This window comes from Ictalurus furcatus, chromosome 12 (genome assembly GCF_023375685.1).
Source record: "Ictalurus furcatus strain D&B chromosome 12, Billie_1.0, whole genome shotgun sequence".
NCBI lineage: Eukaryota > Metazoa > Chordata > Actinopteri > Siluriformes > Ictaluridae > Ictalurus > Ictalurus furcatus.
The window spans coordinates 4,033,627-4,060,143 of record NC_071266.1 but is presented as its reverse complement, the minus strand read 5'-3'; the positions used below and the strand labels follow the sequence as shown (position 1 = coordinate 4,060,143).

Here is a 26,517-nt window from a genome sequence, read left to right as displayed (position 1 = left end):
TCACCCAGGTGTACTAAAAAAATTACAATATCAATGGGAATATACTTCAAATATATTTTTCAATTCAAAGTGTGCCAATTATTGTTGCACACATATTTAACAAAGATATTTTTTTGATAAACCTGTGTTGTGTTTGCAATTGTTTGATATCCATGAGAGCTGAGTATTTTTGTGATATTATTTTTAAACAAAAGGTCAAAAGGTTAAACAATAAACATACTTTTTCACAGCCTTCTTTGCTCTTATTTACCAAGGGTGCCAATATTAGTGGAGGGTGCTGTACTGTATATATTTTTGAAGTTTATAACAGGTGTTCTCAAACATTTTACAGCCAGGTACCTCTTTAACTACAAAATACATTCCACTGACACAGTACTGACTTATTTAATGAACGGTACTGAAATTAGTCAAGTATTATTTTAGAACCACAGAGCTTTCAATGTATGAACTCTGAGTTGACATTGGTGCTGGGACTCTGAAATATTATAATAAATACAGTGGTGTGATTTCCACCACTGTAACACACACACACACACACACACACACACACACACACACTATTGGCGTTCACAGAACCCACTTTCAGAAACCCCTGTGCCCATGTTGTCCATTTAGCGTCTTAGAGTTGAAAATTAGTCGGAACACTGGCCTCTAGTGGTCAAACACCTCCTAGCATTTGGCTAAAAATGCTCGCCTACGTCATATTTCTGCGACTTTTAGGGCAGAATATGCGTGAGACTTAACTCTTTTGATATTACAGCAAGTAGTAAGAGCTGGGCTTTAAAATGTCGGTTTTTCACGACGAGGTCGAAATCGAGGACTTCGAATATGACGAAGAAACAGAAACGTATTACTTTCCGTGTCCCTGTGGAGACAGATTTGCTATCACGAAGGTCAGTAACGCTAAATATATACACTAATGCTGAAAAGTAGACACAACCTGGCTGCATTACTTATTTAAAGGACCAGATGCTGTCCTTTAAACCATTTTATTGCCAAAGGTACAGCTTAAGTTTATCATTATGTGTTTATTAAAGCAAACGTTTGACTTCTGTTAGGATAAGAACAAATAAGACAGCCAATTACAGAGCAAGAACTTAAACTAACTCAAATTAATGATGAAAACAACAGTAACAGAACCAGTGGGTCACAGTCAATAAAAGCAATCAATAAGCAAGCAGATAGATAGATAGATAGATAGATAAAAAAAAAAAAGTTTGATCAGGGACGTCTAGAGTTCAGCAGGGGCTCAAATGTTTTTTGGGTTTTTTTTGTTTTTAAAGGGGGGGGGTGGTACATCACCTCCACATCACCTCCACATCACCACGTCCCTCAGTTTGAGGACACCTTACTATCACACGCTCATATATGGTTCTTCTTCCCCGAGCCGTTGCCACAAAGGATGTCTTTGTATGCCATAACATTAAGACTTCTGTTCACTGGAACTAAGGGGCCCAAACATTTCCCAGCATGACAGTGCCCCTGAGCACAAAGCAAGGTCCATGAAAACATGGTATGTCAAGGTTGGAGTGCAAAAACTTGAGTGTTGTGCACAGAGCCCTGACCTCAACCCCACTGAGCACCTTTGTATTTGATGGACTAGGTGCCAGACCTCCTCGCCCGAAATCAGTGCCCAAGTTCACTAATGCTCTTAATGCTAAATCCACAAATCCTCTCAGCCACATTCCAACATCTCGGGGGGGAAACCTTCCCAGAACAGTGGAGGTTATTTTAACAGCAAAGCAGGACTAAATCTGGAATGGCATGTTCAACAAGCACATATGGGTATGATGGTCAGGTGTCCATTAGTTTTTGTCCATATTGTGTATATAGATAGATAGACCCACTTATTATATATTTAAAATATTGTGCATTGGTATTCTCCCATGCAGTATTTAAAAGAATAATTGACTTGTTTGTAACTCTTCACTTTGTCACTAGTATCTAAAGAAATTCTAAAGCAAAACTTTAACGCTTGTATTTTACAGGAGGATTTAGAGAACGGTGAGGAAGTGGCCACGTGTCCAAGCTGCTCGCTGATTGTTAAAGTAATTTATGACAAGGCAAGTAGTTCATTACTGTCATGCAGAGACTTGTTACTGGCTGTTTCTCACACTGACCCCATATGCCCTAGTTAGTACACTTCCTCTGTTTGTTTTCTTAGTGTTTCTTTTTTTTTTTTAAACATTTTATTTTATTTTTGTATACTCCCTCTTTAGAGAACATCATTACTTTATAGTATGTAATAACTTCCTTGAAAGTAACCCAAGTCTCAAAGTCAGCATTTTCTATGGTGTCCCCTAGGATTAGTATACGCATCATCACCAACACATGGGTTAAATGAGGGAAAATTTGTACATGTTTAGAAGCGTTGTTTATTTTTCAGGAGCAGTTTATGTGTGGGGAAGTCATTGATGCACTGCCTGCGTCGGAAACAAAACTGGAGGTGGCCCAGAGATGACGGCTCATCAGATCTAAATCTAGGCCTAAAGGTTGTTCCTGTGTAATGAACGTTGGACCTGAAACCCTTAGATGATATAGAATTGTAGAGCCATTGTTGAAGGAAATATCCTTCTCTTCTCATGGACTCAAGACACTTGCAACAGCAGCATTTTGCACATGGACTATTAGTTTTATAAATTATATAAACATATTTGTTAATACTGTATTGTTCATGCCTCCTTGTCTGATTGAATGTGTTGCTTAAATTCTGGAGCATTTGAAACGTGCTGTATGGTGTTTTGACAGCAGGGGGCGCTGCTAGATCAAGAGGAAAAATCTGATTATTGTTTGGGGAGGCAAAGTTGGTGGCAACGTTTACTAACAATGGGATGATCCAAATTAAAACAGGTTTGTGAGGTAATGTCGTGTGTGTGAGTGTGAGAGAGAGCGAGAGGGACAAACAAACCTGTTAGGATGGTGTGAAAATAACAAACCAAACACTGTAGGTCTTTGTTCATGACCTACCGAGAGAAGAGTTTGGCAACAATCGGGAATACATATGAGAATCCATTTTAAATATAGTGAAAATTAAAATCAGTTTTATATTAAAAGGGGTTTTGCTTTATGGATGCATTGCCACATGATTATTGAATAAATTGGGCAGTGTTGCCACCTCACAGGGTCTTGACAGGGTTGCTGGTTCAATCCTGAGCTCGGGTTACTATCTGAGTGAAGAGAGAGATAGACAGATGAATGGATTTGCCATGATTGGCTACAATAAATTGCTCCCAAGTGTAAATCTATGTGTGCGCATAGTGCCCTGAGATGGAGTAGTCCCATCCTGCCTTGTTCCTGGAATAGGCTCGGGATTTACCAAGAACTTGACCAGGATAAAATGGTTCCTGAAAGTAAGGGTATGTCTCCACCAGCTCCCTAGTTCAATAGTTAGGGCACTGATCAGGGAGTCAGACATGTTCAGGGCTGTCTCAACTGCAAAATCCTTCCAATGAACTGGAACGTTTGCACCCTAAAAAAAAAATCCCACAATGCACCACAAAAACCAAGGAGCATCGATGCTCGCTATGTTCCCTTACTGGAAATGACGTCATGTTTCCTGAAGCCTCTCAGCTTGAAAAGATGGAGGATGAACTCTCAGCCAGCTTCTGGCTACACATGTCAGCTTGTTCTCATTGATGATGATAATGATGATGATGTAGCTCTCAAATGATTACTTACGTTAACAATTTTAAACTTTATTTCTATATACGGTTTGAGTCTAACAACTTTTAAGTGTTTAATGATTTCAAAAAAAATAAAACATCCACTAGCTGGCCTATAATTCTGCTCGACATATTATGACAGAAGTACGTGTGATTAACCTAACAATTTTAAAAAGCTTTAAAAAGGCATATAAAACTGACATTTTTGGTGACGTTTTACGACGCCAGTACATAATCATGTCGCCGGAAATCGAGTTATCAGTGTCCCAATGTGTAGTGAGCCATGGGGTCCTTACCAGTGCCCGAACTCGAGTACATATTTGTGTGTATATTCACGATATACTGATTCACGTGCTAGGGAGATGACTGACACACCCTACATGAGAGCTCTGTTTAGTTGAGGGTTAAGTGCCCCAACAGTGGCTCACAGTCCTCATAACATTTAAGTAAGAAGAACAGCTTACATCATCGGAGGATTAGCAGTGATTATAATGTGAGGTTTTAGTAGGTGTGGTCAGCAAATTGCTGGTAGCCTGGTATCTATCTGGTATTTAAGACTTACTTTTCCTGTCCAGCTTGCAGTAATAGTTGGTCTATTTTAAGATTAGAGTTTAACAACAAATGTTCCCTTTCAGTATGGGCAGTGGGGATGACAACCAGGTTTTGACCTAAATATTCTAACGTGACTCACAGTTAAAGCAGAACATAATCAGTCCAAAAGCGTGTAAGTGATATACCACAACAGGAGGTTGTTTTATGATTTCTGTTTACAGTTCAGTGATTCATACGCTGGATACTCATATCCAAAGATTATTAGCGCAGCTGGCTGTCTAATTGAAGCTCTCAATCTCCATGGCTCAGCTCTGAACAATGATGCTAATGGTGCTAAATGATTAATATGGCGTGTCATAATTATCAGTTAACAGGTTGGACAGGATTTCTTCTCCAGAGCCTTCTTTTTTAAAAAGGTTATTTATCCATCCATCCATCCATCCATCTTCTATACCGCTTTATCCTCTTCAGGGTCACGGGGGAACCTGGAGCCTATCCCAGGGAGCATGGGGCACAAGGCGGGGTACACCCTGGTGCCACACAGGGTGCCAATCCATCGCAGAGCACAATCACATACACACTCACACACCCATTCATAAACTACGGACACTTTGGACATGCCAATCAGCCTACCATGCATGTCTTTGGACTGGCGGAGGAAACCCCCACAGCACGGGGAGAACATGCAAACTCCGCGCACACACACACACAGGGCCATGGCGGGAATCGAACCCCCGACCCTGGAGGCGTGAGGCGAACGTACTAAGCACTAAGCCACCGTGCGCCCATTTAATGCTAATAAAAATATTCATGTGTCATTACACTTGAACAACCTATTGCGACGGCTCAGTGATTTTTCTGCACACAATCTGATTTTCACAGATTTGCCTGAATTTATATAAGCATCATATTACCATTACAGATGATGTTGCTTATAGACTTTTAAAAGAGTGGTGCATTTAATATGAACAAAATTATTGATGTGTGTATTATTGTATGTTGTTATATATTAGTTAAGGTATGATACGATACAATTTTGATTCTTACGGCAATTATTTGATATTTGACGATGCCACTGAATTTGCTGCGATACAACACGATTTCGATTCATGAGGCAACTATAAAAAAAATGTCTACGGTTCCACTTAATCTGCTACAATTCACTTCAGTAGCCTCCAATCAATATGTGACCAACTTTGTTCCGAATCAGGAGTAGGTCTACTGTTGACTAAATAAAATATGAATAATTTTTTTTTTACACCACTCGTCTGTCGTTTTTTGCTAATTGATTAAAATCAATAATAATAATAGATTTACAATTGTCACTTCGAATAGTTTCCATCTCCGTTTAAATCAGTGTATTAATCCCGGTCATCTGATTGTTACACCCCTACTCTACACACACGGCCGTGCGACATATGATATAGTGAGAGTATACACACATGCACCACAAATCACACCACAGGTTCACAGCTCTGATCCTAGACTCCCGCTCTGTTGTGCACATTTGAGTGTTTTCTCTGCTCGAATGTGAAAGACATGGGAGGTACCGAAGGGTTGGAAACTTGTGCATTAATCTCATACTGAGGCATTGTTTTGTTTTTGTTTTTTTTTTTAAATCTACAAAACAACCACCACCACCCTAAAGTTTCCCTTGGGTTCAATAAAGTATCTATCCATCTAGCTACACCCATCAGCTTGAACATTTATAACCACCTGGCTAATAGTGTGTAGGTCCCCCTTGTGCCGACAAAACAGCTCTGACTCGTCGAGGCGTGGACTCCACAAGACCTCTGAAGGTGTGCTGTGGTATCTCGCACCACGACATTAGATCAGATCCTTTAAGTCCTGTAAATTGTGAGGTGGGGCACCTTCGATTTGTGCTACAGTAGCTCTTCTGTGGGATCGGATCAGGCGGGCTAGCCTTCGCTCCCCACGCACATCTGTGAGCCTTGGACGCCCCTAACCCTGTCGCTGGTTGTCCTTCCTTGGACCACTTTTGGTAGTGCATACCAGGAACACTCCACAAGACCTGCCGTTTTGGAGACCCAATCGTCTAGCCGATCCTTACACTCGCCCATTTTACCTGCTTCCAGCACATCAACTTCAAGAACTGACTGTTCACTTGCTGCCTCATATATCCCACCCCTTGACAGGTGCCACTGTAAGGAGATGTTATTCACGTCACCTGTCAGTGGTTTTAATCTTATGGTTGATCGGTCTATCTATTTATCTGTCTTACAGCAGACACACCTAAGTGTTGAGTGGATCCATGCAAAAGAGCACTGCAACCAGTTTTTTTCTTCTTCTTCTTCTTCTTTTCCATCCATTAAACTTTTCAGACTGTGCTTTAAGTCAAATTATTTCCAAAATTGAGACAAGTATGCACACAGTCAAGCACGTGCCGTAGATATAATGTTAAAACGTTCATTTAAACGCGCTTTAAAAAAAATAAATTTTTTTTTTTTTTTAAATTGTATCATGTTGTGGTTTGACGCTTGAACATAACATCGCACGTGACGGTCCTGTCCGGGCGGCGATGACGTCACGCCGCAACCCTTGGCGAAGGAGCAGTAGAAGCAGAGGATAGAGGATAGAGGACGAAACCCGGGGAGGCCTGCTGAAAACACCGCAGCACGTTTTCGGAATCAAACTTTCGCATGTTGAGGAGCAGCAGCAGCAGCAGCAGCAGCAGACCAGGAACTTCCACTCCCGCTGTATTCGCTGTCCGATCCGCTCGAGCGCGAGCCGCAAGGTAAGACTGACGTTAGCTAGCAGCTCGCTGGAAAGTTGGCGCGCGCGTGTGCGCGTGTATGTGTGTTTAATAAGAGATGCATTGGCGGGACAGTTTGGAAAGGATTTAAAGTGCGATTTGTGGAGCCCACCTGCACAAATACGAAACAAATCCACAAAGTTGCACCTCACCCGAGCGAGATTGACACACGGTGTTTATTTGCTTCGCCGAGTCTCTATGAATATACAGGACAAATCAAAGGGAATGGCTTTGTTTAGCCGCGCGCGCGCGGTAGCTAACGCTACAACACTACAATAGCTGGACACGATGGTGCTATTTATTTATTTATTTATTTATTTATTTGTTTGTTTGTTTGTGTAGATAAACAGTCGGTGTTCAGGATGAATAATGTATTTGTTCAGCAGAAATTTAGCGTTAAGCGTCAACGTTAATAGTGTGTGTGTGTGTGTGTGTGTGTGTGTGTGCACGCGCACGCACGCCCATCTGTTTTCCTCGCTAACATTACCCAGTGTTTACCTCAGGCTCTGTGCTCTGGTCATATCCACTGAATACTAACAATAAACTGGGTTCTACATGTCGCACACTGGAGTTATATGTTTAGGCTTTCCCTTTAGCTTTCTCTTAACAAAGCTCTTTGTTTGTTTGTTTGTTTGTTTGTTGACAGATTTACAGTGAACGTGCATCCAAATATAGGAGCAGTCAGGTTAAAGGTGCTGAAAAGTGACTTCTTGTGGACTTTTGATGGTCTACAAGTGCGCATTACTTGATGAAGAAGTCTTCAAAACAGAGATCCTTGCTTAAACTGTACGTTCGTGTGGATTGAAGAGCAGGGACGGGTCCGAATATAGGTGCGAGGTTAAGATAAATAAGCAGTAAAACTGCTCTCGTTGGATAATAATCAACGACGGAGTGGTGTGATGAGACGTGAAGACCGTCACTACCCTGACGTAGATTCTTTTCTTCTAAGAGCACATTTCGAGCAGTGTTATTCCTGAACCACAGTATCGCGTGATCTCTCAGACATACACGTAATCGTCTACAGTTATGTTAAACGTCGCCGAATGCCCGCAAGACAAGTTGCGTTCTAACATCTGTAAACAGCCTCGTTTTTTTTTCTCGCTCGAAATGAATAAGAAACAGAAATGACACTGCTTGTTATGTTGGAGACATCGGAAAGCACGACGCGCATGCTGAATACTCTTCTGTAGTGGAAAGGTTACTGTCGGTTACGAAGCTCTGAAACTGGAGACTCCTTCCGTAAATACTAAATGAAACGTCTCCTGTCCCGTATCAATAATTATACACATTTCTTTGTGAAATAATGTTTCTTTTTTTATCCAGTTATTATTCATCTTTTTCTTAATCATCCATGAATGAGTTCTTACTGTAAAAGCTAACTAAAAGGACTAGAGATGCACCGATACTAAATTTCTCAACCGATTGTTCCGAGCGATATCGGCCCGATACGGATAACAGATAGTTCTGCCTTTTAGACCTTCTTTTAAATGGATAATGATTAATTCCGCAATTCTGAAGGAAATGCAAATAAAAACTTTATTCGCTCCATCTCAGCAAGTTGTTCCACAGTAACTGGTCTCATCAACAGAACACACATGACTCTCATGAACATGAACACACGAACTCAATTCTGAAGATTAAAGTAAGATTATTAACTTATTGAATGTTATTCATTCGTATTAACATCGACTGAATTCTAAAACAAGCCTCGTGTTAGTCTCACGTTCACTCTCCACAAACACAAGCATCTCTACTCCATCATTAACATCAAACTGGTCGTATATAATATCAACTTTTTATATATTAACACTAACTGGATATGAAATATACGACTCTACAAATATATTTTTCTGTGCAATATATATACTTTTTTGTCAACTCATTTTCATTTAAATTTCATCAATGTACTGGTGTTTTAATTTAGTGCGAGCAGCGCGGCAAAAAAAATAAATCGGACTGTACGCTGAAACTCCCGCTTCACTGCTGCAGAGTCCGGTGTAAAATTTTCGCAGTGCAGACATTACAGAGATTACCAACTGAAGTTTTGTCATCATCTTTACACACAGCACGTAATCCATGTGTTTTCCCGCCCTCTTTTGATTGACAGGATATAATCGGCCCCGGTCGTCGGATGTTTTTAAACCACTAGCGTGAAGAATAGACTTTATCGGCCGATACATCGGTGCATCTCTAAAAATAAGTATTAGATCATATCAGATCACACTGATATAAACTGGTCATTTAAATTTCAGCCCGCGCTGCTGTCACAGCCGTCCTGTTATAGAAAATTACTCAACACCTGCTGATTTGAAAATTCTGAAACTCTGTTGCTTAAGTATTATATCAGCACATGCGTAGTTTTATTTAAAGCTTTGATGCTACTAGAGATAAATATCATCTGAATACTGTTTTTTAACCGGCTAGGCCTGTAGATGGGCTCATATATTGTCTCCAATTAAATGCAGAAGTAGTATCCTGAAAATGTGCATCACTCTTTCGCAGGGATGTGCAAAGACTGGTTTATACTTCTGTGTTAAGGCGCACTTATGTTGTGGCACAGAGAGGGGGTTTCTGGGTAAGTCTGATGTGCAGCAGTGCACTGATGAACCGATGTGTATTCCTTCAAAAGCTTAATGCAAATCTACAGTGCTGTAGGTCAACCTGATTGGTTGAGGCGGGGAGGTGTGTCCTGTTGCATAGCTGGAAACGTTGTGACCACTTTTCCTTTGGTTAATTGATCCGACTGCAAACGTGGCATTGCTCTGAGGCCCTTTTTACACTAGTGCGTTCTTGTTTTAAAGCGGCGTTTCAAAATGCAAACGATCCTCGTCCACACTGGCGTTTCCGCCGCGTTTCAGAAACGGTCTCCGTCCACACTACGCGACCGAATACACACGTATGAGCATTCGTGCACACTGGATACGCGTATACGAGTGTAAACAGGAAGCCGGTTGCTAGACTCCGGCAGGCACGACAAACCGGCGCTCCATGTAGGGCTTACGGCGCTTGAAATGAGATTTGTTGGCGATTTTCTCTAATCGTAGCTCGCCTCGTGCGCGTGTAGGCAGCGCAGAGCTTGCGGTTCAGTCTCCGTGTTGTTGTGTATACAATCAAAGTAGCGTAATGTGCATGTGGTAGGGCTTGACGAATCAGGGAAGGATACGCAATGATCCAGAAGGCCAAATCAGTGGGGCGGATGTGGGCGAAGCTGAACCGCGAGCCCGGAGTTTTCAAACTAAAACGGGGTCTTCGGCATTTCCAAAAGTCTCCATTTTCGAGGGTTCGAAAACGCCGGAGTAGTGTAGACGACGGGCGTAACCGTAGCAACAGTTATGCGTCTCAGAACGAAAACGCGCTAGTGTAACTGGGCCTGAAGCAGCTCCATAATGAGGACCTCCTGAACAGGGGTGCAACGATATAGTATATTGTATCATTTGATCCATGAATATTGAACAATTTCTTCAACAGACTGCATATTAAAGTACGCTCTTTGTTATGAACTACCTATTGTATCGCACAAGCTGTAATTAACATGCAAATGTAATCAAGCTCACAATCCATCCTCTGAAAAAGTAGCTTTATTTATTTATTTATTTATTTATTTATTTATTATACATCTCATCAAGATAGGCTAGCAGGGTTTAAAAAAAAAAAAACCCTTACTCCTAAACATGCCCTTGAGGAAATAGCAATGGCTACAGTCAGCAATAAGCAGGAACGTGACTGTCTGGTGTACGGGACCACTGCGGCTTTCTGGTAAGTTATGATGCTGATGGCCGGTGACCTAACCTTTCCATTCTGTAAAACTACAGTAGGTGAGAACATGAAGGAACGTACACGCACACGTCCTCTGCTACATTCAGGCAGCCTTTCCTGGCTGATCGAAGCCAGGCGAACGAACGTCACAGCCACAGGAACTTCACAGCTGCAGATACGAGCCCTTAGTCGGCCGTAAAGTAATCAACAACACGAGGACACGATTGCGTCATTATTAAATATCGACGATCGTATTTTCATAACGTTGAATGTTTTTGATCGGTTGAAAATGGAAACTTAAGACGCATATAAACCATAATTGTTTAAGACAATACGACATTCTTCATGCACGATCGAATTCATCACATAAAAGATGTATGAAAGTAGCCAATGATTCAGTAAAAAGGAAGAAACAGTTTGAAAGGATTGATTTTAATAAGGGTTTTTAAACCGTAATATGCTTCATGTGGCTTCAGACACCAATACAAGATACTGTGTTGATTTAGCTGCCATTCTGAGTTCCCCAATAGAACGCTGCAAATGTGATCAGGATGGGACGGTTTGTTTGGTTTTGCCCATTGTTTCGATCGGAAGTAATGCGCGAGATCTAGATGCTAGCCTTCAGGCATTTATGGATGACTATTTACCTCGTGCAACACGACTGGCAACCACATGAGAGGAGGCAGAGACGGTGAAAACCCTGCTAGTGTAGCTACCTGCTAGTCAGTAGCCGACTCGTTTGTATCCGTCGTATTTGTGTAACTATTTGTGGGTGTGGAGGAGGGCGAGGTGAAATGTGACGTGATGTCTATTTTTGCACTTGTGAGAGTACACGTTCACAGAGACCATTTAAATGTGGGCAAAGTTACTGGAAGATTACTTACAAAAAAAACCCAAAAAAAACCAAAATAGCTTATTTTAAGTGATTTTAACGTCGACAAAACGTGAACAACGTAACCAGGGACCTGAGCCGACTAGGTAGAAGAATGTCGGGTCGGCGTTCAGGTGGACTCGAGGTTGTATTTTACCAGCGCTTTTGTCAAGAAATCGACTAAGTTACAGCGGAATCGGATCAAATTATACAAAACCGCCATAACCGTACACGTTCTCATAGTGTATCTGCATTCCCACTCCGTAGAAATCCATACACCATGTGAATCCATTAGCCGGCTTGTGGAGTGATGAGCTGCTCAGCATGTGTGGCTGATGCATCTTTTATTAACCATCTGGGGGAAAATAGCGCCTCAATATTTAATCAGGCTAGCGTGCGTACTCGGTGCCAGGAAAAAGAATGACGCTTACTAAAAATAGACACTGCTGGAAGTTTCAGTGAGAGGGACAAATTGTAGGCCTATTAAACTGAACGGAAAGCCATGTGTTGCTCCTCATTTATTTTGAAAGACAGTTTTGTTGAAATACTGGAACGCCTCTGAATAAACAATTCTCGGTTAGAAAAGATTCAGGGAGGATGCCAGTTCCTGCTTTGGGACAGTTATGGAGCAATTTGAAAAATGTATTCGATAAAGCCTGCTCCCAGACTCACTCTCACCAGGGACCAAATACCTAGTTTGTAAGTCTCTTACATGGTTTTGGAGAACTTGTGTTCAAGTCTTCATCTGTCCAGTTTGGAATGAGCCTGTGCCCATGATAGCTTCTGATTCCTGTTCTTGGTTGACCGAAGTGGAACCTATGCTGTTGTAGTCCATCCACCTCGAGGTTTGATGTTTTGCGCATGCCGAGGTGCTTTTCTGCTCACCACGGATGTAAAGAGTGATCGAGTTACTCTCTCCTTCCTGGCTTTTCAAACCAATCTGGCCATTTTCCTCTGACCTTTCATCAACAAGGCGTTTTCCACTCGCAGAACTGTCGCTCACTCTGTGTTTTTTTGTTTATCGCACCATTCTGTGTACACTCTTAGAGACTGTTGTGTGTGTATGAAAATCCCAGGAGATCAGCAGTTTCTGAAATATTCCGACCAACCCATCTGGCACCAACAGCCATGCCATGGTTCATGGTTCAAGTCACAGAGATCCAACCCCCCCCCCCCCATATATTAAAAAGTACACATGAGTATGTGATCTGAAAATGCTCCCTGACTCCAAACAGCTAGCTAGCTAGCGAACTGCTAGCAAACAGGTTTTTTTTAGTAATATATGCCTATTTATTTATGTTTAAAAATGTATATATGCCTATTTCATAAACATTTACATCGGCCATTTTCTCAGCTACCTACCCTAACAGTAATTTTGTAGGTATATAACCATTTACTACAGTCCATCTTCTACTGTGCACAATTTGTCAGTTCTCCTCGGCCCCCTTCACCGATGGAAAAACACCACCACTGACCGTGTTATTTGGATAATGGACCATTCTTGGTGCAGCTGAGACCTCTGCTGGGTCAAAAGCGGTCCACTGACCAAAAATATCCAGCGGAGAGCAGTGCACAAGTGACACTGATGATAGGCTGGAGCAGGGGTTCCCAACCTTTGTGTCTCCCCATTACCCAGCACACACCCCAAGAATAAAGTGATTCGTTCCTAATCTTGATTTACATCAATTATAGTTACATCAATTATATATCTTTTGTGTAAAATTAACTTTAGGCCTACACATTGTTACAAAAAGAATAATAATGATTCATTACCAGCGTAATATGTGATTAACAGCACCCGTGTAGCTCTGTCCTACATCTCCGTCAGAGCAATTAACTGAAAAGGGGCAGTTACAGACACATCATGTGGACACAGCTATAATGTATGTGTTGTGAAAAATAACAATAACAAATAAGTTCCTTAAAAAAAACTAATGGCCACCTTGGGCCTGCATAGCTCTGACCAGGGATGGGATGTCAGATGTGATGCCAGTGACAGCCAGCCTATTACCTGGTGGACATCGAGCCTGTTACAGGCTTTTTTTATTGTTCCAAGCGCGCTGAAGGCCGTCTCAGACAGGTACATACTGTAGTGCTGAATGGAAGAATAACCCTTATTAGCTGCGTGTTTGGCCAGTCTGGGTGCAACAGCGTGTCCTTTTACAATCCAAAGCTTTTTGTGTCCGTTCTTGTGGAAATAGTCCTTTGACACAGAATCGGCTTGAAGGTCAGCAAGCTCATCTTCACAGCTGAGGTATTCCACGTCCTCGAGACGGCAAACGTAAACGCCGGGTAAACCCCGTGTGTAAAGACGCAGGCACAGCGCCTCTCGAGGTATCGCCTTACTTTCAGCACGGAATGACCGCTTTTAGCTTTCTCTGCTATTATTATTATTATTTATTTTTTTTTCAGATTGGCCTTGACATTGCAAGTATATGCTTTTTAATAACACTTTAAAGCGGATTAGTTTTACAGTTCGATTATAGTGGAACATTGTATGCATGTTTGAGTGGCAATTCTGCTGGAGGAACCACCCTGAGAAGTCACAGGAGAATGGCCAGACTGGTTTGAACTGACAGGAACTCATCTAATCACTCTCGAAAGAGCTGGTGAGCAGAAAAGCATCTCAAAACATTCTACCCAGTTCCACTCTGGGCAGTCAAAGAAAGGAATCGGAGACTAAAATGGACACAGGTTCACCGATACTGTACGATCGAAGGTTGGAAAAATGTCAGCTGATGCAATGAATCGTGTTGCTTTTTGTTTTTTTTTTGGTTCCCGCTTCTGTTTAGTACATGTTAGAATGTTCAAGTTCAATTGGAGATATTAATATCCTACAAAGATCAGGTACTACTATATATTACGTAGTGTAGATTATGTAGTGCCTAGTATATCTTTGAGACATACCAGCCTGAACCTGTGGCCAGTTATCTCTGCCACTGGCAGGTGAATTCTGACATTCCTAAGGGTTTTGAGACTTGCGGTCTTGCATAACGAACCAAATCTCATATAACATCCTAAATCCCAAATCAAAGGATCCAGTTCATGCTGTTTGGTTTTGCTTTGTAGGTGGTAAGTCCAGAGCATAATGAAAACACTGTAGAAAGCCTTTAGGCTAACCTACTTTATTTACTAGCTAATTGGAAGAGCTTTGCTGGGATTTATTACAGTCAAAAGACTCACGGAGACGCAGTGTTGCCACCTCTTCAGCTGGTGAGTGATCGTACCAAAATAAAAATTCTGTCAGATGCCCTGCGATGTATTGGCACCCTGTCCAGGGTGTACCCCGCCTTGTGCCCGATGCTCCCTGGGATACGCTCCAGGTTTCCCCGTGACCCTGAAAAGGATAAAGCGGTGTAGAAGATGGATGGATGGATATTTCTGTCAGACTGGTGAGGATTTTCAACAAGAAATGCAAGTAAAAGCATTGAGTCCTGCAGTTTGTGTGTACTGGAGTATAAAGTCCCCTGTGAAATGTATTGGAACAGTAAGGCCAGTTCTTTTATTTTTGCTATACCCTGAAGACATTTGGGTTTGAGATCAAAAGATGAATATCAGACGGTAGATCAGAATTTCAGCTTTCATTTCCTGATATTTACATCCACATGTATTAAGCAACTTAAAATATGGCACATTTGGTGAGCAAAAGTATTGGAACAAATATTATTTAATATTTGATTGTATATTCCTTATGCAATAGCTGCATCAAGCCTGTGACCCACTGACCTCACCAAACTGTTGCATTTTTCTTTTGTGATGCTTGTCCAGGCTTGCAGCTTATTTAAGTTTTGGTTTTTTTTTTTTTTTGTGAGGGGGAGTGGGGGCCACCTCCCTTCAGTCTCCTCTTCAGGAGGTGAAATGCATGCTCATTTGGGTTAAGGTCTGGTGATTGACTTTTCCAGCCTAAAACCTTCCACTTTTCCCCCCCGATGAAGTCCTTTCTTGTGTCAGCAGTATGTTTCATTGTATCATTGTCTTACATGATGAAGTCCCCTCCAAATTTAGATTGGATGCCTTTATCTGTAAATTGGCCGACAGGATGTGTCTGTAGAGCGTCCGTAAAGATTTGTGAACCATTCCAAAAGTAGCCATGCAAGCCCAAGCCGTGACACTACCTCCATCGTACTTGACCGATGAGCTTGTATGTTTGAATCAGAGCCTTTCTTTCTCCGCACTTTGTTAGAATCTTGGTTCCAGAACTTTTCTGGCTCATCTCTGTATTTCTTTGCCAGTTCTGATTCTTATTGCTGATGAGTGGTTTGCGTCTTGTGGTATCGCCTCCATATTTCTGCTCTTAAAGTCATCTTTGAACGGTGGATTGTGATCCCTCACCGCTGCCCTGTAAAGGCTTGCTTTTCTCCCATAGACAGCTCTCTGGTCTTCATGTTGGTGATCCTTTTTAACAACAAATTCAGTCTTCACAGGCAAAACACAGGGCTCAAACCAAGAGTAGACATTTGGAGCTATTCATTGTTTAAACAGTCAGTCGAACAGGGCACACCTGGACAATAAGAAACACCTGTCAGTCACATGTTCCAATGTTTCCGATCACTTGAAAAATGGGTGGGTTCAAACAAAAGCCGTCATGTTCCAAGTTAACACATCTAGATGTAAACATCAGGAAATGAAAGCTGAAATTCTGATCTATCGTCTCATGTTGGTGTTCTATCTCAAAACAAATGCCTTTAGTGTAAAGCACAAACAAAAGAATTGGCCTTGCTGTTTCTATACGTTCGGGGGGGACTGTATGTTTTATTGGATTCCAACGTTAATGTCAGTATTTTAAGAAATTATGTTTCCTCTTTTGCAACAAATGACTTCATGTCATTTGTTGCAAAGTCACGATCATGTTCAATTGTACGCCTTTTATGTTTAGCTGGTTCCTTCAGAAGCACTTGGATCCATTTGGCCTCTAACTGTTGGTACTGAAGGTATAATTCCACAAAATGGAATCTGTCTAATTGTACATTGAAAGTTAATCTTCACCGTATGCTTAGTTATTATTAAGTAGGGCTGTCAAATATCTTCTAAAATCGCAACCAAATTTCGGTTACTTAGCTAGAAAACAGCTAGTTTTCCAATGCATTCAGATATTAATTGGGTATAAAATTAGCAGGAATTTTATGCTGCACTCATGGGAAGTGAATCAGATCATTTATCTGATGGAATCCAGTTTCCACACAGTGTCCGGGAGTCGCATGTCTTTTATTTTCCATCTACTAGTTGTAACGTTAGGGATTTCTTTGACTTTAGAGTAACCTGGTTTAGACGTGTTTTTCTTTTACTTGCCTAACACGAGCCCTTAAACATTTGGAAGTGTTCTCTTTTTGTTTTGTCGTCAATTTGAATAGGATTTGGATAGTGAGATTTGTTTTTGACAGCCCTGCTGTGCAGTGTGGAAAATCTGTGCTGCCCTTTCTGTTTCAAAGGTTGGTGTATATTGCGAGCTTGTGGGCAGAGGAAGCTTCTGTTAGCATGTCGTGGGGTGTATATAATTTACTGTTGAGTTATGTGTGAGGCTGTGTTTGATTTGCAGTTTGTGTTGTCGCTTCTTTTCGGGAGCCTCCAGGTTTCGAATCTGCCACCGATTTATTTGTTGGATCCTTTAATCTGCTTTGGCCGACTTCCTTCCTGGAACTGGTCCTCTTTCCTTCCTCGGTTTTGTCAGATTTTGACTTTGCATATCTACGTATCTTCGTTTTACATGTCTGCTGTACACCGTTTCCTTCTGAGCGTATTTCTCTCACAGAGAAAAGGTCAGCGGTTGTGCCGAGTCGTTTTGAATCGAGCCGTCACTCACAAAGCCTCAGCCCTTTATACATCCCAGTGTCTAATTGTGAAAAAGATCATTCCTTTTGAGCATTCAGTCACATGAGCGTTATCTCTCCTCACTCATTCTGCTTCCTTGCAACTCATTTTCGGCAAATTAGACTCGTCAGCCTGTGAAATTGTCTGTGAGATGCAGGAGGAGGTTTACTCCATATCTTGTAGGATCTATGAGTAATGTGTGTGTGTGTGTGTGTGTGTGTGTGTGGTAGACAGGGAGAGTAGTGTGTGGTTATGCCGTCCGATCTAGACCATAAAATTTAAATCTGTCAAGAGGAAGAGTGTTGACATTTTTGCGCTGGGGGTTGCCTTGCTGGTATATAGCAGCTCTGGAAACCGTTCCATTTCTAAATTGCAAATTTTTTCAGGTTGTGAGACATTTTTGCCCACTTGTATGACTATACAACAGATAGAGCTATTATAAGGACATCAAAGTTGTGTAGGAACAAGCACAACCGAGCTGAGATTTGTGTACAAGTGATGAATCCGCTTCAGCTGCATGGAAACCAGCTCCTGCCTATTAAAGCGCACCTGTTATGGTTTTGAAACGGGCCGAATTTTGTTTTAAAGGTCTCGTACAATAGATTTACATGCATCCAAGGTCAAAAAAACCCTTTAATGTGCTCATAATTTAAACTGCAGCGTTAACCTTTTTTTTCCTGCTGTGTCACAAACGACTCGTTCAGTGATCCATTCTGAAGGATTCATTCTAAACGCCTTTCAGAGAGCATACTCTGCTGTGATTGGTCAGATGTCCCAGTCGGTTGTGATTGGTCTTACCGCTGTCAGCGTGTGCCGAAAAGGAAACGCCTACTACCATAACGAGTTTCAGCTCCGTCTGTTCGCGAGCAGCGGATGAAGAGCAGAGGCGGGGCTTTTTGTTACAAACCGATGTAAGTTAGTACAGGAAGTAAAGTCTGGAATCACTAACGACTCGATTCAGCTGTTCAAAATGGGTTCCTTCGTTTGGGAGTCAGTAACTCCGTTTATCTCAATACAAACGGTTCTGTACATTATAGACACTTTACCGTTTTTTTTTTTTTTTTTCTTTATTTTACAGAAATTTATTCTGTTTAATTTAGATTATACGCTGAATGATCTTGATGGTTGTGGAGTATTTTTGCTGGCCACCCTGAAACTGTCCGCTTCTCCTCCTTCACTGAAAATGTTCATATAGTGAGCATGGGGCAGCGTGAGTCCTGCCCCGGCGTACCTCGATTGGCACTTCTTGCCGATTTTGCAATAATAAGGCAACATCAAAAGAGATAATTAGTCACTCCCTCCAGGATTTTGCAATTTTGCGATCGCAGAAATGAATGGAAAATCAAGCAAACTCTGCAATATTCAGAGGAGCTCGCGATTGTGAAAAATTACCGCAGACTTTCTGCACATGCACGAAATAGCAGCAGCAAAATTGAGCATTTTTCGCCTGCACCGGTCACAAAAGAAATCTGTTGAAATCCTGTGCAAACCGAATGAGTACTATTTCAAATCAATTAAAAAAACGTATGGAGGTGTAAATGATGACTTTCTGAAGTTTAACATTTGTTTATATATAAGCATATATGTAAGTTTAACATGTATATAATATATATATATATATATACTCATCATTAAATATAAATTTCAGGTAGTTAAAATATTCCGCTCAAATTTACATGCACTCCAACCAGACACAAGTTTGATGTCACAGATGCCAAAGATTAAATTGTTGAACAAGGAAACTGTAGGTGGAATTTGTATGCGCTTGTTTTACAATCAGATTTAACTGATGCAGCTTTGATGAATAGGAGCCACTGTGATTTTGTAATTTGCTTAGCCATGAGCACATTTTAAGGTAGCTGCAGTTCACTCTGTAAAGAGGTTTTACTGAGTGATCGGCTAAAAATACACAAGTGACTTGCAGAGAACATACAGCTGCATAAAGGGGGAAGAGGTTTTGAATCATTTGCAATTACCTTTAGAGCTATGAGGGATTCACATGAAAGCCTTAAGTGGCACTTACTGGTATGCTGGGTAATTAACTGGGGAGTTCAATCAGGTGTCTCTGAGCAGAGAAATCACAAATTGTGCTTGAATGTGCTTTTCAAGATGGCAGTTGAGATCTTTGTATTAGGAAAGTGTAGACGTGATCTTCAACCATAGCACTTTACCTATAGTTGTAGTGCAACTGGGAGTTTCCAGGCTCTAATGGGAGGTTTCAGATTGGCAGCAATTAAATAAAATGGTTACGTTTTCATCTTGGCAAAGCCAGTGTTCATTCAGTGCATTTACACGGGCAACAATAATCCACTATTAACCCGATTAAGACGATACTCTGATTGAGAAACCAGCATGTAAACAGCCATTTTTAATTACCTTAATCCGATTAACGTCATACTCGAAGTAAACACGAATCGAATTAAGACACTCCTGGAGCACTCCTGTTTTAGTCGCATTATGGACGTGTATTACAGACGTGTACGCACCTTAATCACATTATGAACGTCGTGTGAGAGTTTGCACCGCATTTTGCGACAGGACACGATCACACACGGCAGCGCTCAACCGTTTTACGGCAAACGAGAGAGCACGGCTGCGTCCCAAACCACGTACTTGCTTACTATAGGCCTGTAGTAGCTGAAATACATGCATCTCGGCTACTATATAGACGGTAAGTACGCGGTTTGGGACGCGCCCACGGCTGCAAGCAGTCGTCTATTAGCACGTACAGCACGACAAATAATTAACCGCACTTAAAGCATTCGTAAAAAATTAAATAAAAACACCCAAAACTGTATACGGTACCATAACGAAGACCAACTGTATGTCGATACGTGAAATTCTAGAGGAACGTCGGACGGCGTGGCGCGGTGACGTAATGACGTGTGCTGGTAATCGAACTATGTTCTCGAACATGTAAAACGGGTACATGACAAGAGTGTTCTAAAAGCGACTCATGTACACGCCTTAATCACATTATTATCTTACTCAGAGTAAGCTCAATAATCACATTACTGCTGTCCATGTAAACGTAGTCATTGAAAAGAAGAGTTAGTTTCTGTGTATCTGCAGTGTTGAGGAGATCAGCATCAGGATAATGGCTGTGAGCTGTGAAGAGGCTCAAAAGACCAATATGTTAACAGAAACGATATCACTCTATAAATGGGCAAGTCTTGTGTGATGGCATTACCGATATTTTAAATGATGTAGTATATGTTCTTGTTTGTTTGTTCTGAAGGATTTCTGGCTGATATTAAGCTTGCGTGAGGGTTTGTGACATGTCGTACTACTCCGAGAGAGTGGTTACCCTTGTCAGTCGTGGCTCAGGATACCATTTGTAAATATTTGAACCAGCTTCAGGTCTTTAAAATGTGTAACTGATGTTCTATGATTTTAATATCCAGGCTTGATGAGGAAGAAGAGCACAGTTGGTGACGCTACATAGAATCAAGGATCCCGTTGTCAACACACTCTTTATGTAAACAGGAAAACACCATGATCCATGCTGTTATAAGCAAATAATGGGGTTATGAAACATCCATGAGATAAGCTCCTGTTATCTCTCTCTCTCTCTCTCTCTTCAGTTTCTTCTTCTTTTTCTTCTTCTTCTTTGCTTTTGAAGTTAATGGGGTTAAAAAAAACAACACAGCTTGTCATGTTACTGGGAAGAACAGAAAACGAAAGAGAGCTGCTTGTGAAAGAAAATGTACTGGGTTGCTGATCGGAAGGTCGGGGGTTCAAGCCCCAGTCCTGCCAAGCTGCCACTGTTGGGCCGTTGAGTAAGGCCCTTAACCCTCTCTGCTCCAGGCGTGCCGTACCACGGCTTTCTGACCGTGAAGAAGAAAAGAATTTCACTGTGCTGTAGTGTATCTCTGACCAATAAAGACTCATTATCATCGTTCGTCAGTTAGTAATCGAATGCATGTGATGAGGTGACACAAATCGGTTGGTTGGAAAACCTAACTGACATTGTAGTCTGTAGCTTAACAGTGTAGCTTAAATAATCAGTTGCAGTCCACACCCAGCGGCATTTAGAATATACTGATGTCTATACAAAAGGTATGCATTTATTTTTAGAAATGAGAAAAATGTGCCGCATTGGAGCTGCCCGCTGAGCTGTGATTGGCTCATGCCTCGGTATTTTATGATTTAGAAACAGAACAGGTTTTGCTTGCCTGCAGTTTGTGGAGGAGGACAAGTGTTCGCGTCTATTACAGACAACTTATATATATATATATATAATATATAAACACTATTTACTTTAGTGACCACTAATGTTCATTCAGCGGAGGGGTGGTTTGCTAAAAGGTGAACTGTCCATCCATCCATCCTTTATACCGCTTTATCCTTTTCAGGGTCACGGGGGAACCTGGAGCCTACTCCAGGGAGCATCGGGCTCAAGGCGGGGTACACCCTGGACAGGGTGCCAATATCTACGGATTCTGTGATATAAATGTTTGCCCGTACCGCCTCTCGTGTGGGCGGACTTAATAGCAATTTACTCTCATTGGCGAGTGAGATTCGGATCGACCAGGAAGTACTTCCAGGAGACTTCAGTGGCACGAATTTTCGGTTCTCGGTCTAGTTATATTGTGTGCCGTTTGTAATGGAAATTACTTATTTACTTCCTTTCTCACTTAGTCAATATATCAGTTATTAATATTTGTATATGACCAGTATATTAGTAATTAATACTTGAGGTTTGGATCGTCTCATATGACTATTTTTTTTCAAGATGAGCTCTCAGAAGCGACATGGAGCATTGTTCATCCTCCTCCTCCTCCTCCTCCTCCTCAGCTGGACACTCGAGCTGTCGATCCAAATCTCACTAGCCAATGAGAGTAAATCGCTGTTAAGCCCCGCCCACACGAGAGGTTTGTGACCGAATGGTGAACGTACATTTGCGGCGCATAAGCGAAAACTCATAAACCATGATTAGTGAAAAGGAAGCTTAGGAAAGTGTTAAGAAAGAACGCTGTTGATTTGAAGACCATGTTACACTTTTGCCACGGAGTTCACGGTTTTCAGTTTCGGCGTGTTTTTCTTCTTTCTCATTGCGTATTTTTGTTTGTTTCTACTTACCTTTTGTCCAATTTCCCATATTTTTCTTTGTCAAATCTATTTATATGAAGTGATTTAGATGACTAGTTACAGTCATTTCTGTTAATGGGAGAAAGCTGCCACGGTTCCTATTGAAGTTTTACTGGCACTTTTAATGGAAAGTCAATCATGACTTAATGTTTGAGAGATTTTAAGTAATTGTCCTGGGTAAGGTACACCCTTATTTGTTCTGCATCTAGACACAGAGCCTCTAAGCAGGAGATCCGTTTATTCAGTGTTGCGGCCATCTTTATTCTCCTGCGTTATCAGTCACAGCGATTAATGTCCAGTACAAACCATTTCCATTTCAGTTTGCTCGTATCCTCCTGATGACTAATGATGTGTGTATATTCATATGTTGTAGTAATGCTTTAGGAAAGATGAATGTGTGTATTTTCATGTGTTTTATTAATTACCTGCTTGGTCTGTTACAATTTATCCTGGTGTAACGTACTGTGCGAGCCTAATCTCTCCTTTGTAAGCACAGGAAGTAACTACATGCTGCTTTTGTACTTTCTGACTTGTACACACACATTTGTCTGACTATCCTTGTAAGGACCTTCCATTGACATAATTATTAATGCAGCTAAATAACGCTATGCTACACCTGAATCTATCCGTAACCTTAACATTGGCAACCAAACGCAGACCTTTTGGGTCTCTTCTTTCTTTGTTTAAAATAAAAGCTGGATTTATTTATTTATTTTTGGTTTAAAAAAAAAAATTAAAAATTAACCAACAAGGTCAAAACTGCCAAATATTCCTATCCTCGTGGGGACATTTGGTCACCATCTAGGTATAAAAACAGGGCCACAAACACAAATGCATCCTGGGAATAGAACATAACTTGATTAGAGGAGTCACCGAGTTAGACATGGAGGCAAACAGTTATGGAAGGAAGACCTCTCCTTTATTACTTGTAAATATAGCCAAGAAGAAAGTTTAAAACATAGAACAAAGTGTGTGTGTGTGTGTGTGTGTGTGTGTGTGAGAGAGACCAACAATAGTGATCAGTGATTGGCTGTTGAGAGCAATGGTAATCTGGCAACAGTTGTGATTTGTGATTGGTTAGGAACAATGGGAACCAGTGGTTAGTCATTTGGAACAGTTGTGGAACAGTGATTAGTTGTTGAGAACAACGGTGATCAGTGATTGGTTGTTGAGAACAATGGTAATCAGTGGTTGGTCAGTGGGAACAATGGTGGAACAGTGATTAGTTGTTGAGAACAATGGTGATCAGTGATTGGTTGTTGAGAACAATGGTGATCAGTGATTGGTTGTTGAGAACAATGGTGATCAGTGGTTGGTCAGTGGGAACAATGGTGGAACAGTGATTGGTTGTTGAGAACAATGGTGATCAGTGATTGGTTGTTGAGAACAATGGTGATCAGTGATTGGTTGTTGGCAGCAGTGGCGACCACTGGTTGGTCAATGGGAACAATGGCGATCTGGGATAGTGGAGCAATGAGGGACTAGTGAGGAGTAGTTTGGAACAATTGGGACCAGTGATTGGTCCTAGTTGGGTACAATGGGTCATTAATTTCTGCTGAAAATTCATTAGCTTTGTTGCTATGCTCCTTTTTTTTTCTTCTCTCCAATACTTAACATTTTGTGGAAATACTGAGAAATTTAAGTGCATACTTTTATCAAGTATAAAAATACATCAAGCATTTTCTGTCACTCAAGCTCAAATATGCTTCTACATTATTTATGTAAGGCACAGGCTAACAGCTTCCTTATGTTACTCCTTATTTAGGAGTCAAATAAAAATAATACAAAGGCAATAAGACATGAAATTACTGTGGGTATAAAAAAAAATGAATCTGAAACATTAATGTTTTTGCGATTGTGTGTTTGATGTTGCCTTTTACGTTCAACAGAAATAGGCCACTACACACAGTCACTATTGAAGTGTTCAGAGAGAAAAGCAATTCGATCTAGAAACATTATCGCAACAATTCTATAACAATTTTAGTTGATTTTCTGAGCCACAGCGCCTGAGGGGAATATTCACAGCTGTGCTTGCTTCGCTGTAAGTCCGGTTATGGATTAATACATGGCAGAAGATCCAGAGCCAACGCCATTTTTTTTCTTAGACGTTGCAGAACAGCTGTTTTCCTACATTCTTGACTGTGTAACTAGTCTACATAGCTGGGAAACTACAAATCATCCCCGAGTGTGAATCATGCCATTTAGGTTTTGTAATACCATCAGACGATCCTTGGCATTCGCATTCCTCCTTTAGGCATTGCTATGAAAACAGACACACACCCATGACTATCCCTGTACAAAACAACCCTCATTCTTTCCCTACTTGAATGTAACTTGCAATACTAGATGTTTCTGTGCAGCTAATACCTCAGCATCACCTGTGTTGGGAATTCTTTCATCCCAGCAGATGTCCACTATAAGCATTAACCTACATTTCAATGCTCCAGGGCTCCATCTAGTCAGATGAATTAACTGTGATGATAGATACTGTAGCCTCATGACAGATGTATTTTCCGGAATTGAAATCTGATGCTGTTTTTAGTGTCTTAGTGAGCTTTGTGTGTGTGTGTTTGTACTGATGCTTTGTGTCGCCTTTCACGTTAAAGGGAAAATCCACCCTGAATGACTTGCTCATCAGTATTAGTGTTTAGTGTATTAGCCTTTTGATTGACTTTTTAAACTTCTTTCATTGACATGGTCTGTTTTCACTGGCTCTCCGTATCTCAAATCCGACGCCCATTTAATATAGTGCTGCGTCATTCCCACAACGTGGAGATAATGGTCCGGACCGCGAATGGGATATGAAAACGGATATCGGATATTATGTCCGGATAAATCTGATACAACCCAGATGTTGTTTTGCTTCTTGTGGCTGTTTTTATATATAATATATACACACAATACTGTGAAAAAAGTATTTGCCCCTATCCTAAATTTCTTCTGTTTTTGTGTATATCTCATACTAAATAGTTCCAGATGTTCAAATTAAATACAACGTAAAAAAAAGGCAACCTGAGTAAACACACTCTACAGTTTTTATTTTGGTTTTTTTTTTTTTGAAGCAAAAAAAGGTATCCAACACCTATCATCAATGTGAAAAAGTAATTGCCCCCTTAAACTTAAAATCTGGTTGTGCCACCTTTAGCAGCAGTAACTGCAACCAAACGCTTCCGATAACAGGAGATCTTTCACTTACTTCCAGGATTAGGATTTACTCCTATGCTTTGGATCGTTGTCTTGCTGTATAATCCAGTCACGCTTGAGTTTCAACTTACAGACTGGACGTTCTCCTGTAGGATTTTCTGGTAGAGAGAATTCGTGTTTTCCCTCAATTACTACAAGTTGCCCAGGCCCTGAAGCAGCAAAGCATCCCCACACCATCACACGTCCTCCACCATGCTTTACTGTAGATTTGATGATCTTTTTGTGGAATTCTGTGTTTGGTTTATGCCAGATACAGTAACAGGACTCCTGCCTTCCAAACAGTTCCATTTTCAACTCATCAATCCACAGAACATTCTCCCAAAAGGTTTGAGGATCAAGGTGTGTTTTGGCAAAATTCAGACGAGTCTTAATGTTCTTCTGGGTTAGCAGTGGTGTTCACCTCGCCACTCTTCCATGGATGCCATTTTTGCCCAGTGTCTTTCTGATAGTGGAGTCATGAACAGTGACCTTTATTGTGTGTGTCAGGATGGCTGAGCGGTCTACGGCACTGCATTCAGGTTACAGTCTTACTGGAGGAATAGCTCCGACTGACCTAAAACCCTTAATAAACTCGTATATTAACAACGAATGGCAAACTGAGTGGGGACCAATGCACCATCAAACTCCATGAAATCAGCCCTATTGTTGACACACTGTTCTCTGTTTTCAAATCTCCGGGACTAGATTGTCTACACCCGCTTTTGATTCGGTCACTCCAGGATGACACTCAAATTTTTAGTATCAGGAGACTCGCCAACATGTACCTTCTGCCAGAATTCATGATCCTTTAAACATGTTTT

At 41.2% G+C, this 26,517-nt stretch overlaps 2 protein-coding genes across 2 annotated transcripts in view; both read left to right on the top strand.

Annotated features, from left to right (window-relative positions):
• Window positions 1-706: 706 nt before the first annotated feature.
• On the top strand, window positions 707-2,666 carry dph3 (diphthamide biosynthesis 3). Its single transcript, XM_053638117.1, has 3 exons — window positions 707-893; window positions 1,989-2,063; window positions 2,387-2,666. The coding sequence occupies exons 1-3, from the start codon at window positions 786-788 to the stop codon at window positions 2,459-2,461; spliced, it is 258 nt and encodes an 85-aa protein (XP_053494092.1). The 5' UTR covers window positions 707-785; the 3' UTR covers window positions 2,462-2,666.
• Window positions 2,667-6,688: 4,022 nt separating this feature from the next.
• Window positions 6,689-26,517, top strand: part of nck2b (NCK adaptor protein 2b) — a 47,590-nt gene continuing 27,761 nt past the window's right edge. The window contains exon 1 of the mRNA XM_053637680.1: window positions 6,689-6,969. The gene's annotated coding sequence lies outside the window, so the exon portion shown is untranslated. The remainder of the gene's footprint in view (window positions 6,970-26,517) is intronic.